This window comes from Eurosta solidaginis, chromosome 2 (assembly GCF_040869045.1).
Source record: "Eurosta solidaginis isolate ZX-2024a chromosome 2, ASM4086904v1, whole genome shotgun sequence".
NCBI lineage: Eukaryota > Metazoa > Arthropoda > Insecta > Diptera > Tephritidae > Eurosta > Eurosta solidaginis.
Window position 1 is genome coordinate 123,004,198 of NC_090320.1, and position 12,997 is coordinate 123,017,194.

Consider the following 12,997-nt stretch of genomic DNA (forward strand, 5'->3'; position numbering starts at 1 on the left):
TGGCCGGGCTAGTACACTGATATTGCTTGCTACTGGATTGTACCAGATGTATAACCGGCAAAGGACCATCAATTGGTCACACCAAAGGAGTTTAAATCGTTTTCCACCTGGAGGAGTGGGGACCGCCTACTTCCTCTGCTTCCGTAGGCGGGTTCCGATAAAAATACTTTCTTAGCCGGAGCGTCATATTTCATTGGCATAACATGGCCTAGCCAGCGTAGCCGCTGTGTTTTAATTCGCAGGACTATGTTGATGGCCACGTAAAGCTCGTACAGCTCATCATTAAATCGTCTTCGGTACTCGCCGTCTCCAACACCCAAAAATCTTTCGAAGAACTTTTCTCTCGAACACTCCCAGAGCCGCTTCATGTTGTTGATGTAGCGAAAAGAACACTCCCCGAAGGCTTTGGGGAGTGTTACCGATGTTGATGGTCCTTTGCCGGATGCAGATCCGGTACGTTCCGGTAACAAGCACCATTAAGATACTAGGTCGACCATCTCGGGAACGATTTGGTATGACCACATGAAAGCTTCTAGGCCATACGACCCTCCCACCCCCTAGATCCATAAGGAACTTGGGGTAGCCAGAGCCTCGGCTGTTAAAGAAACAGGATTCGCCACGGGTATGTGAGGTTGACAATTGGGTTGGAGAAACTATATATTGCGCTGACAACCTGAAAAGGTTGCGGTACACAACCCCTTGAATATATTTGGTATTTTAGTCGCCTTTTACGACAGACATACCTGCCGGGGGTATATTCGAAGCACCCTAACCCACTGGGGGTCCCTCTTTCACTATCAAGCCGTTTATTTGTTGTAGTTTGGTGTGAGCAGAACTTACGGCGAGGGTGCTCAGGCCGATGATATCAATGTCGTCAGTATATGCGAGTAATTGCACGCTTTTATAGAATATTAGTTGTGTTTTTTTACATATATAATAGTTCCATTTTGGAACTTATAAATATTGTTCTGCGCGCACACACGGCACGCACTACGCCGACACTTTGTTAGTTTTGTCTTTTAAAATTTCGAAGTAATTAAAACTGTTTTTATTTTACGTCCTTTGAATCTTTGAAGGATGCTGACCAAGGATTGACTTCGCCACATCTAACGTACTGTTTAATCTACAAACTCTAATGGTTTGCTCAACCGCCATCTCATGGGCTTTTTCCTGCGTCATACCTTCAATAATTAGAGAGCGCTCTAGCGAGTCAGAAACCTCTTCTACCTGCTTGGAAAATTCCTAAAAATTGTTGTTGGTTACTCTAAGGCTGCAATTTTGCCCGCGACAACTTTCGAGTTGTCTGGCCTAATTTTACTGCATAACGCTTCATTCATTTTACTGTCTGATTCTATATGCGTTGGTAGGGTTTCGCGAGCTTTGCCTTAGAGCTTTGGTTTTACAAATGTGATGTGGTTAAAGTTGCATCGGCCAATTCTTCTATTAGGTCAATTTTGTCAATAAATGAGGCAAGTGAAAACTGGTCACTGCTGTAATTTTCTCACATAATCGAGGCACAAGTACTAATAAATGATTTCTTTTGCTCAGATGTGGCCATTTTGAGATTGCTAATGTTTAAGTTGGAACTAGTCGTTAAACTAAAATTTGGCTCAGAGTCTGAATTACAATGAGAAGTTGGAATATGCGATGAATTGGCTGGGAAGTCAAATCCTAAAAAGTCTTCATGCAAGGAACATCTAGCCTTAGGAGATTCTATTGTGGCATCTGAAGAATTGGAAGAACTATCGGAATCAGACATGTATAGGGAAGTGAAGCGAAAAATTTATCTAAGCTGTATTTTAGAAAGAAATATGTAAAATCTAATTTGAATGGAAGGGTATTTGATTATACCAGTATTTGTTGAAAAAAATGATTTCAATTAGCTGTATGTATTTCTGAAAGCTTTTAGATTTTATAATTATACAATTGGTTAACGAATACTTATTAAAAAAATTTTAGTTAGTGAATTTTATTGAAATGGCAAAGGTTGGTGATTGTTTAATGAATTCAAAATTATTTACTTTGCGCTCTTGTCCGCAAATCCAAACCCAACGATTGGAATTAGCTGAAAATAGTCCATGCAAAACGAGAAGTGGGAATTAGGATTCACATGCTATTTAAAAGATGTTCAATATTGTTTATGAATATATTTATTGAGAAAAGTAATAAGTTAAGTTTTTAATTGTACAAAATGTGAAAAAATTTGAATTTGAAACGTATTGCAAAAATTATAATTTTAATTGAACTTTTATTATTTAAATGCAAAAATTAGAGAATGGCAAATGTATTTCTATAAGGCCTGAAACGGACGCACCGCTTTTTTCAAAATTGTATGGTTTTTATTTTTAAAGATACGGGTGCGCGGTGCAAATTTCAAAGTTGTAATCACCCCTATTCTGCATTTCGATTACGTTCCCGTTCTACGCTCTGCTTCAATCGAAGTTTGGTATTCTGCATTACGAGGGAATTGTAATGAGAAGAGGAAGACCAAATGATTTTTCGAAATCAACATTGGAACAAAATAAATTAAAGAAAATTTGTAAAAAAATACTGAAAAACGATTATATTTTATTACCCACGCCATTTTGTACAAAAAAAAGGAATAGAATATATTGCCGCAGTGTTATATTTTTTGAGTGAAGTGCTTTCATAATTGTAAGTGTGTTTTTGTCGTTCTTTTGGCCGATTCCCTGCCGTGGCCACCGAGTTTTGTTAAAACGGATTCCTGCACGAATATAGTTGACATTTTCTGAATTTTAAGGATGCTAACATCATTGCACTGGCCTAAAGTACTTTATAAAGGTTTATTTATTCTTTCCGCAAGGATTGTTTACGTTTTCGCTTCACCTTCCTCTACGCCGGCAGCTTGCTTTGGCATATAACTGGACCCAACGAACAGACACAATTTATAGCTGTCTATTATAATGGAATCAATAGCCGCGGCATTATTTATGGAATTGGAAAACAACGCATACGAAAATTGCCAGGCGAGAATGGAAAGGCAAATATTGCGAGATTTGTGTAATCCATTTGAGATGAGTGACGAATTGTAAGAAATTGAACTTAAAAGTGGTAAAGTTTAAAGACTTATTTTCTTATTTAGGTTCAAAAAAAACTTTCGACTTAACAAGGATGCTTTCAAGTATGTGTTAGATACTTTTGCGGGGCAAATACGTCCAAGGACTTCGACATCGACATGTTGTTTTTGACCTGGAAACATAAAAAACAATCATCATCAAGCCTTCTACGTTTCTTAACAAGTTGTACTTACATTTTTGTTAAAATTCTGTTATAAATTAATAAAAAAATAAAAATAAAATATTTTTCCGCCAACTAATTTGCATCTTAGAAAAACGGAACTACGATCGAAATGCAGAATACAAAAAATCGAACGATTCGAAGTTGGATCGAAAGAGATTGGAACACAGAATACCAAAATTGCCAAATCGAAAAAATTCCAATCCAAGTCGAAATGCAGAATAGGGCTGAATATAAATGTCCTCGGACGCACTGTGATTAAAAAATGTATGTCATGTTATTCACGCACGCACCGCTTTAAGGAAAAATTTTAATCATATTTTTAACGCGGACGTACCGCTTAAGAAAAAGTAATAATTTTTTGGCATGTTTTTGTTTTTTTTGTTTGTATTTTTGATGGAGCCCACTGTAGGGCAGAGTGGGACTAAAACAAAAAACTTTTATTGAAAATTTATTTAATTTCGGCAACTGGTTTAAAAACCACTAATTTAAATGAATGTGTATGAAAATGTATTAAAAATGAAAAAAAGTTTTATTTCGCACAATGTGCGCTATACCAATTACCGCTTGCTGTTCTGCTGCTGCTGATGCTTGGTCTTCTGCTGCTGATGGCTACCGTTTTCCGCTAATTTATGGTTGTTCCGTCATGAAAGTGGCGTGACTAATGCCGTTATTAAAGTGGCGTGGTTAGTGCCGTTTTTTCACTAATAGCGTTTTCTTTTCTGAAATAAATTGTTGCCTAAGTAAATGGTAAAGCCTTAATAGAGTTACTCCTACCCCAGTGCATGCAAATAACATAAATGGGTACCCCGTGTATTATTTGATTTTCACAAACGCACTCTCAATGATAATAAAAATTCATTAGCAATTTGTTTCCTTCATTTCAATTTTCTTCGCCTAAAAATATGTGAAGTTACGAAAATAAATTGTCACGATCAGCTAGTTTAGCAGAGTTGCACTGCCACATCGCCATTTTATGCAGGGTAACGCTTTTGCGTTGCGAGCAGGCAAAAAATTTCACAAAAGAACGAAATACCCCGTAAAGGCGTTACTTGCTTTTTAGAATAGAACAAAATATATTTACAACCCTTGCGTGGTGTACAAAAAGCGTAACTCTTGCCAGAAAAAAAAGCTCTAAATAATTTTGTACAGTTTATTCAAAATTTCAGTTTTTTTTGGTTTCTACTTTCTTGTATTATTTCTGCTGCCGATTAGTTGTTTTATTACAGTTTGCATTTTCTTATTATTTCTGTCTTTAATTAAGTATTATATTATATATATGCATTCTTTTAAATTTTTGTTTCACTCATCTTTTTCCTCCACCACTGCCATATTTATACTGATTTTTTTGAAAATTTTTTGTAGATTTAACCTTTTAATAATTTCTATTGTTGGTTTTTTTTTGTTGAAAATGTTTTAATAGTTTTTGTAATTCATAGCTTTATCTTTGTATTTTGTTGAGTTTTCCGAGTTTTGCATTTTTTTCAAAAAAATTTTGTAATTTTTTCTAGATGTTTTTTTTTAATATTTGTAGTTTTTTCTGTTTTTGAAATTTTTTGTAATTTTTGATTATATACTTTTTTTGTCATTTTTTCTGATTATATACTTTCTTTTTGTTATTTTTTTCTGATTTTATACTTTTTGTAGTTATTATTTTTAAATATTTGTAATTTTTTTTATTAATAGTTCAGGTAGTAGTTGGGTTTTTTCGCCTTTTAGTTGGTACACCCACGCCTGTTGGGAGGATTGCCTACCGACCACACACCTTTTTTGCAGGGCTTCAGCCCACGGTCGCCATATAATAGTTCCATTTTGGAACTTGAAAAATTTTTCTGCGAGCACACACGGCACCCACTACGCCGACACTTTTTTTGTTTTGTCTTTTAAAATTTCAAAGTAATTAAAACTGCTTTTCTCTTAATTGTATTTAAAAATCGTATTTATATTTTTTATTTATAAACTTTAGTCCTTAGTTCTATTTATAAATTTTTAGTTTCTAGTTCTATTAATATACTTTATTTACACACTTTAGGTTCACAGTGTAGAGTTCATTTGAAGAAGATTGGAAGCATCTCTCAATTTTCTTCTTTCTATGGCCTCTATGCGAGTTTCGTCAATTTGTTCATTTGAGTTTAAATAAAAGGTCACAAAGGTTGCAGAAAACATTTTATTGTTGCAGCTTTTACAAACGTTTGCACTTTTATGTACAAGACATTTGAATTTTTGGTATTTACGTTTTGTTTTGCTATCTGTTTCGTATAGGTTCACAAAAAATTGTAAACAAAACTCTGCTCTCATTCACAATAGTACATCTATCGGGCGTGTGGAAATCGCAATATGAAAGTTGATTTTTTACGATACACTAGCAAGCGTTTATCGTCTATCGTATGAAAATTCATAATAGGGGTATTAGCTACTAAGCCCATTTGACATACAAAACCCATATCAGCTGTTTTATGCATAGTAGTATTTTTGGCTATGTTTTAATTACACGCCACCCAGTGAATTAGAAATATTGTCATATGGTGATGGTTTCTATATTTGCATAATGAAATAAGTATCAATACTGCCATTTAGTTCGACTCAAAATTTGTACTACAGCAACACTGTTGAAAGTCGAGAATAAAGCCGGAGTCATTGGTGCCGTATGTCGTATCGCTGTATCCGTATCCCTAACGTAATCAGCTGTTTATCGTTACGACGGCAAACCAAAACCCAATTGGTTGGCTACGATACGGTTACGACCTTAGCGGCACCAATAATCGATTGCATTGAATCTCATAAGTTTGGTCGAATCAGCTGTTATAAGGTTACCGATACGGTTACCGATAAAGCACCAATGTCTCCAGCTTAAGCCAGCTGATAGGTAGGCTAATTTGTGACTCAGCTAAGCATGGTGGTGAAACAAAAAAATTAACAAATATGACTTAACTAAGTTAAGTCGAGTTGGTGAAATCGGCCCTATATATATTACGAATAAAGAAGAAACATGCAATAAAACCGATTGTTCCAGTTAATAAAAAAAGGAATACCATTACACATTTATACCCGAAATACAATAACATTGATGACCCATCTTTTATGGAAAGGTTATTAAAAAAGTAGTGACAACAGTAAATGAAAAGATACCCCACTGAGAATCCAGATGTTAAAAATTATCTCCACCACCTATGGTAGTCTTCTGCACTGAGGTGAAAATAACAGAGTACAACCGTGGTTTCAGAGCATGTTATGATAAATATTAAAAAAAACTAAAAATAAAAACCTAAACATATAGTACATTTAATTCGACCAAATCGAGCTAAGAATGAAAAATAACTGAATAAAAATACACGCAATGGTAAAAGGCCTCCCATTATTGTGTGTAAATCGGCTGATCTGGGATCTGACGTAGAATTTGATTCGTTCGTACAGGATGCTCCAACGCCTTAAATTATAAGAACAAAATTTAGTATAATGTTTAGTTTATTCAAGGATGTTAATATAAATGGTGAAAAATTACATTTCACTGTTCAGCACTTTAAAACTGGCCCCACACCCGAATTTTTGTTGCATCACTGTATATTGTCTAGAGCAGCGATGGGCAAAACGGCTCGTATGAGCCTTTTGCTCATACGGGCGCGCTTTGCACATTTAAGTGCTGGGTGAGGGACGATCAAGTGCAGGTGGGGCGAAGAACACAGGAAGAGAATAATATACGAATACACATAAGATTGATAAAGAGAGAGTATTTGGCCTTATACATACATATGTGGAAAATAGAGCTGCCACCGCTCTTATTATGTTCAAATTATTAAGCGTTTTAGGATAAACTAGCCTTTACCGGCGGCTTCGCTCGCACTAAAGTCCAGAAATATGTAATGTCGCTTTTATGATTCACAACTCGAACTGAATTTTCAGTTGTAATTTTAAAAGTTCCTTTATGATACAAATCATAAACAACGCAAGTTTTAAAATTAGAAAAATGATCGCCGTAAATTAAACACACATGCAACACATTTCTCCAACAATTTTAAGAGTGTGTATTTAACGATATATGTATGTATGTGAGCTGAAGAAATTTGAAAATTCCTCCATAATTTGAAATTTATAAACATTTATAAAATTTATAACAAAACTGGTAAAATTAGTCGTTGTTTATGCGATTGGTACCTTTTTTTATTTGTAAATTGATACATTTCTTTCTAGGCTCACAGCAACACTGCCAACAAGTCTGAAAAGGGTTTCGTTTTCCCACGATTGTATACGAAACGTGCATTAGTACGTTTTTCTACTACTACTTCCTCTAATGCTACTACTCTAAAAATACTTTTTTAAATACTTTTATGTATATATTGCAAAATGAATCGGCTGAATATAATTACATGTAGGTGAAGGCGAAATGAATGTCAATAATGCGCTGCTTAACATAAAGTAGACTTCAGTCTAGGGTTTTTCCGTTTTTCGTTTTTCCTGCCAAAAAATGTAGGTTTTTGTTTTCGTACTATTGCAACACAGTTTGGGAATTGGTTTTCGAGGTTGAGAGAGAATATTTTCATTTCAGTTTTTTAGTGTTTCCGCAACCTTCTTGCGATGAATATCGTTTGAGGCGAAGCGTACGATATTTCCAATGTATTTTTTTACTCCCCTAACACCCCAAAACACATAAACGTCTCACCTAGCACTCGCTGGCACTGAAAGTGATTTAGGAGCCGAAGATAGGCGCATCCCTGGTCTAGAGGACCGCAAAGTCAATTGAATGACTTTGGTTAAATTAAAACTTTTCTGATCCCATTCGTCCAGAAAAATTAGCACAAAATCTAATGAATGTCGTTTGTGGCCCTATTCTTACCGATAGCGAAATCGAACCTTAAATAGATGGTAACATCATCGTAACCACACAAGTTTACGTTAGAGAAGGTTGAACTGGCCGTTCCATAAATACATCACATATCAGAATTTGTCTGACAACCAGACGGAAACCCCAATTAGGTACCAGGAGTTATGTTATAAAATAACTCCCTCCTCTTGTCAAATACAAGAAGTTTTCTAGGGCCTAGAATATTTGCTGCTTCCAAATATTGAAACTCTGCCAACCCAACTAAACAAACATTTAGGTAAGGGAACGATTAGAAAACGAATCAAAATTTAATGTATTTCTCTAAGGTAGAAGGAAAACACTAGCGGGTTAGGGGGCATGGCACCGGAACGTACCGGATCAGCATCTGGCAAAAGACCATCAACATCGATAATACTACCCAAGACCTTCGGGGAATGTCCTTATCGCTACAACAACAACAACAACAATGCAGAAGGTTAGAGGGCAATTCGCAAAACTGTCAAAACGCTTTAAAAATAGGGACTTTCTTCCCGAATTCTAGTAAAGGATTATAGTTCAAACGTCGAGTTCTAATTGGTTTCTAATGTGAATTTTCAATTGAAGCGAAATTAAATTCAATTATTTAAAATTACTTCGTTGTGTTATTATTTCAAATATCTTAAATTAGCAGAGCTGGGTAAATTCAATGCCATTATATTACCGATTACATTCCTCAGTAATTGGAAAAAGTAAGGAGGAACGGAATTTATTTCCTCCACAGCAAAGGAATTGATTACGTTTCAATTCCTTTAAAAAAAATACCAAAAGTAATTTCGAAAATAGATTCAAGGGGTTGTGCAACGCAACCCTTTCAAGTTGTTGCCAGCGCAAAATATAGCTTTTCCAACCCAATTGTCAACCTCACCTATCCGTGGCGAATCCTGTTTCATTAATAGCCGATTCTCTGGCGACCCCGAACTCATCATGGATCTAGGGGGTTGGAGGGCGGGATGGCCTAGAAGGTCGCATGTGGTCATACCAAATCGTTCCCGACATGGTCGGGCATGGTACCGGAACGTACCAGATCTGCATCCGGCAAAGGACCATCAACATCGATAACACTACCCAAGACCTTCGGGGAATGCCCTTATCGCTACAAAAACAACAACAACAAGGTAGAAGGTTAGAGGACGATTCGCGAAACTGTCAAAAATGCTTTAAAAATAGGGACTTTGTTCCCGAATTCTAGTATCGGTTATAGTTCGGGCGTCGAGTTCTAATTGGATTCTAATGTGAATTTTCAATTGAAGCGCAATTAAATTCAATTATTTAAAATTAGTTCGTTGTGTTATAATTTCAAATATTATAAATGAGTTATAAGCTTTTACACTTTAAATTAATATAATTCAACAATTCTAAAAATAATTCTAAACCTAACTTTTTTCTTCAAGGTTGGATTCGAGCTCAAGGCCAGAACAATAATTTTTTTTTTTAATGATAACACGACCCAACAAAAAAAAATTGTGTATTTTGATTTTCAGAGCTTTAAGGCCGTTAATGAAAGACAAAAACTAAGTTTTTCCTTGTTCTCCTACGCGTTTCGATGTTTTTGCATCTTCTTCAGGGAGCCTGGTTTATTAACCATAAAACATAAAACAAAATTGACAATTATTAATATTTTCACAACAAAAAACAATCATCAATATTTCACTTACATTAATTTGTATAATTACATACATTAAAATATAATTTAATTGTGACTAAAACAATAAAAATAATAAGGAACACAACATTCTGCACATTTAAAAAGAGCCACTGCGTCCATTGCCTCGTACATTGTAGTTGATTGCAGTCGCGTAGGCGCAGTTTATGTTATCCACATCTTCTTTAAAATTCATCGTTTTTTTTTTACTTTTTGTTGTATGCGCAGCCCTTCTAATGTTAATCTCGTTTTCTCTCTTCTCTCAATATCTATAATTTTCGTGTTTTCAAAATCTGCTGTATGGCCTGTGCTAGTCAGGTGCTCAGCAACCGCTGTAGTGGTTTTTTTGTTTTTCGCGTCGGTTTTATGCTCATTTATTCTTATGTTTAGCGATCTCTTCGTGGTTCCAATATATATTTTATCACATTCTTCTCCCATTGCTCCATTGCACTTTATTTCATACACTACGTCGTGTTGTTGGTATTTGCTTATCTTGTCCTTTGTTTGTGTAATTATTGTACTAAGTGTTTGGTTTGGTTGGTGTGCAATTTTTATGTTGTTGTTCTTTCTAAAGCTTTGCATTGACTTGTTATCTGTTAGGCCTGGTATGTATTTGACGCCTGTGTATATTTTCTTTTCGTTTTCAGGTCTTAAGCTTACATTATGTAACGACAGCCGTTTAACAACCTACGGCCCTGTGCGCCTACACGCACGCGCACCACTGTCTCTGCAAATAACAATGCCAATTGTCTGCAGAGCAACTGCGTATTATGTGTGTATGTGTGTGAATATAGAACCAATCGTTGTAGCTAACATGCTGGAAGCCTTCCAGGAACTTTGAGTGACTTTGGGATAAAGTGGGTTGACAGTAAACCGAAAACGGTAGTGGCAACAGGAAAAAGTTGTCTATAAAAGGGCCAACATCCCGTTCTTCTCGATCACAAAGCCTTGAATACGGTGCCCACAACGCGAGCGCAGTGAAAGTGAAAAAAAAAAAAAATTAAATTAAAAGTGTATAAAGTGATAAAATTTCAAAGTGCGAAACCGCAAGCTACCGGTTCGGTGAAAAGTGTCGCATCCAAGAGAGAAATAGTATTCCTGCCAACACCAGATCCAGCACCACCAGCAACGGTAAGTACCACCACCATTCCCGTGTATCTAAATCCTCTACAGTAGTACAGTAGTCCCATGCCTATAACCCTCCATTAACGCCCGCATAATTTATCTCATTCCCCTCTTGTCATCCATAGTTTACATTGAAGGAATCCCCAAAGGAAACCAAACACCACCGTCGGTGCTAGGCACCAAAATCCACCAACGGTAAGTAAACACATCTACCTTAGTGACTAGCCCAAAAGTGATATTGAATTTAGTGCCATTTTCTCAAGTGAACTTCATAGTTTGTCTGCTCCGTAAAGAAAATGATCTTGAAAGAAAATTGATTTATGTTTGGGCAGATAAACATTAAAGTTCGCCGGAGAAATGGCCTATAAATGCTATACATGACATTGTTATGTCCAGCTTCATATTTTTATTGTTTGGTTTTCCTTTTCTTAGCATCACCATAAGGAGACTCGCTTAAAGCAACGGTGCGAGGCACCCGAACCACCAACTACAAACCACACCGCGTCACAGCCACCAACGGACACCACACCGAGTCACAAACACCAATAGCCACAACAACCCACACCAAACACGTAAGCCACCAGTACAACATAAAACACTCTCACTCGTCCAAACCACAAACAAAAAAAAGGAAAAAGTAAGAAAAATCGCATCCACACCAAAAGATTGCATACATCCATATTCACAACCACACGCATTTTCAACCAACCACCGAAACATAGATAAGCTACTACACCGCAGATCCACATTCAAAACCACAACCTCAGAAATACACGCATAACCTTAACCACGAAACATCCAACCAGCAACCACACCTGCCGATCACAAACACACCGGCGACCACCACACAACCACACCAACAATAACCACGCAACACTCAAAAACACCACGACCACATTTGTACATACTTTCTGATACAAAACATTCAAACACGGAAATAGTAAAACCAACATCAAGCAATTCCAACTATCCATCAAAATACACGGTAAGCACAAACACAACCAAAGCTATTAGCAGGTGAAAGGCTATTATCCCAAAACACAACTTAAACACACGCAAAGAGAGGGCTGCACATCACATCACACCACACCGAACAAGAGCACGCAACATATCACATCACATCAGATCACATCACTTCACGTTGTATCACATCATATCACAAACTACAATTAGCGGTGAGTTATATATAGCTGGTCGCTGGTGTGGATTGCTACATCAGCAGGGCTGTGGTGAGAAGACATCTCAAAGGTAGAGAGTACACTCAGCACATTATTCGAATTCGCCGCAAATACGACAACACCAAACTACCACGGAGGGGACCGACAATATTGATTTAGGTTTTTTGTTGTTTAAAAATTATGTTTTAGATGGTAAGATTTATGCCCTGAATTTCCCTTAACTCCTAAGCCTGAAATATTGGTGAATTATAAGTTAGTTTTTTTTTGGAATCTTCTCATTCTTATATGCATACACATCTTTCATACATATTTAACTTACCCAAAAACACACACACATATGTATGAACCACTTCACACACATTTCTTTTTTTTCGCACATACCTACATATAATTTCATTTGCTTATATATATTTCAATATTTTTGGTGCTTACTAAGTATTTGCCTAATTTTTTTTTGAACCTTCTTGGGTTTTTTTTTTTTTTTTGATTTTTTTTTTCTCACACCCTAATCCGTGGGTACACAGGAATCTTTTCGATTTTTATTACATATTGCTAATTTCTTTCTATTAAAAATTTTTTTTCATTATGTTTTTCTTTTCACTTCGTTTTCCAGACAAAAAAAATATAGAAATCCTTTTCATTTTTTTTTTTTTTGCTTGGATTTTTCTTTGTGTGAAAGGAGGATCCTACTCCACGCACTTGGTGAAACTACATGACACACGTGTCACCTCCTTTTTTTCTCCACATTTGTAACTTTTTTTTTATCACTTAATTTTTAATTTAATTTTTTTATACTTACTACAATACTTTCACTAAAAGCGTGTTTCGCACTCAGCTCGCGATTCTTTTCACTTTTTTTCATTATTTTAATTTTTTTAAACGTTTTTCTTTTGGTAATTAACACGATCGCGAAAAATGTGCATGCGTGTTTTTATT

General features: G+C 35.9%; 1 protein-coding gene across 1 annotated transcript in view; it reads right to left on the reverse strand.

Annotated features, from left to right (window-relative positions):
• Positions 1–6,569: 6,569 nt before the first annotated feature.
• Positions 6,570–12,997, reverse strand: part of TM9SF2 (transmembrane 9 superfamily protein member 2) — a 483,300-nt gene continuing 476,872 nt past the window's right edge. The window contains exon 5 of the mRNA XM_067766156.1: positions 6,570–6,685. Within this exon, the coding sequence (XP_067622257.1) occupies positions 6,614–6,685 (72 nt within the window). The 3' untranslated portion in view covers positions 6,570–6,613. The remainder of the gene's footprint in view (positions 6,686–12,997) is intronic.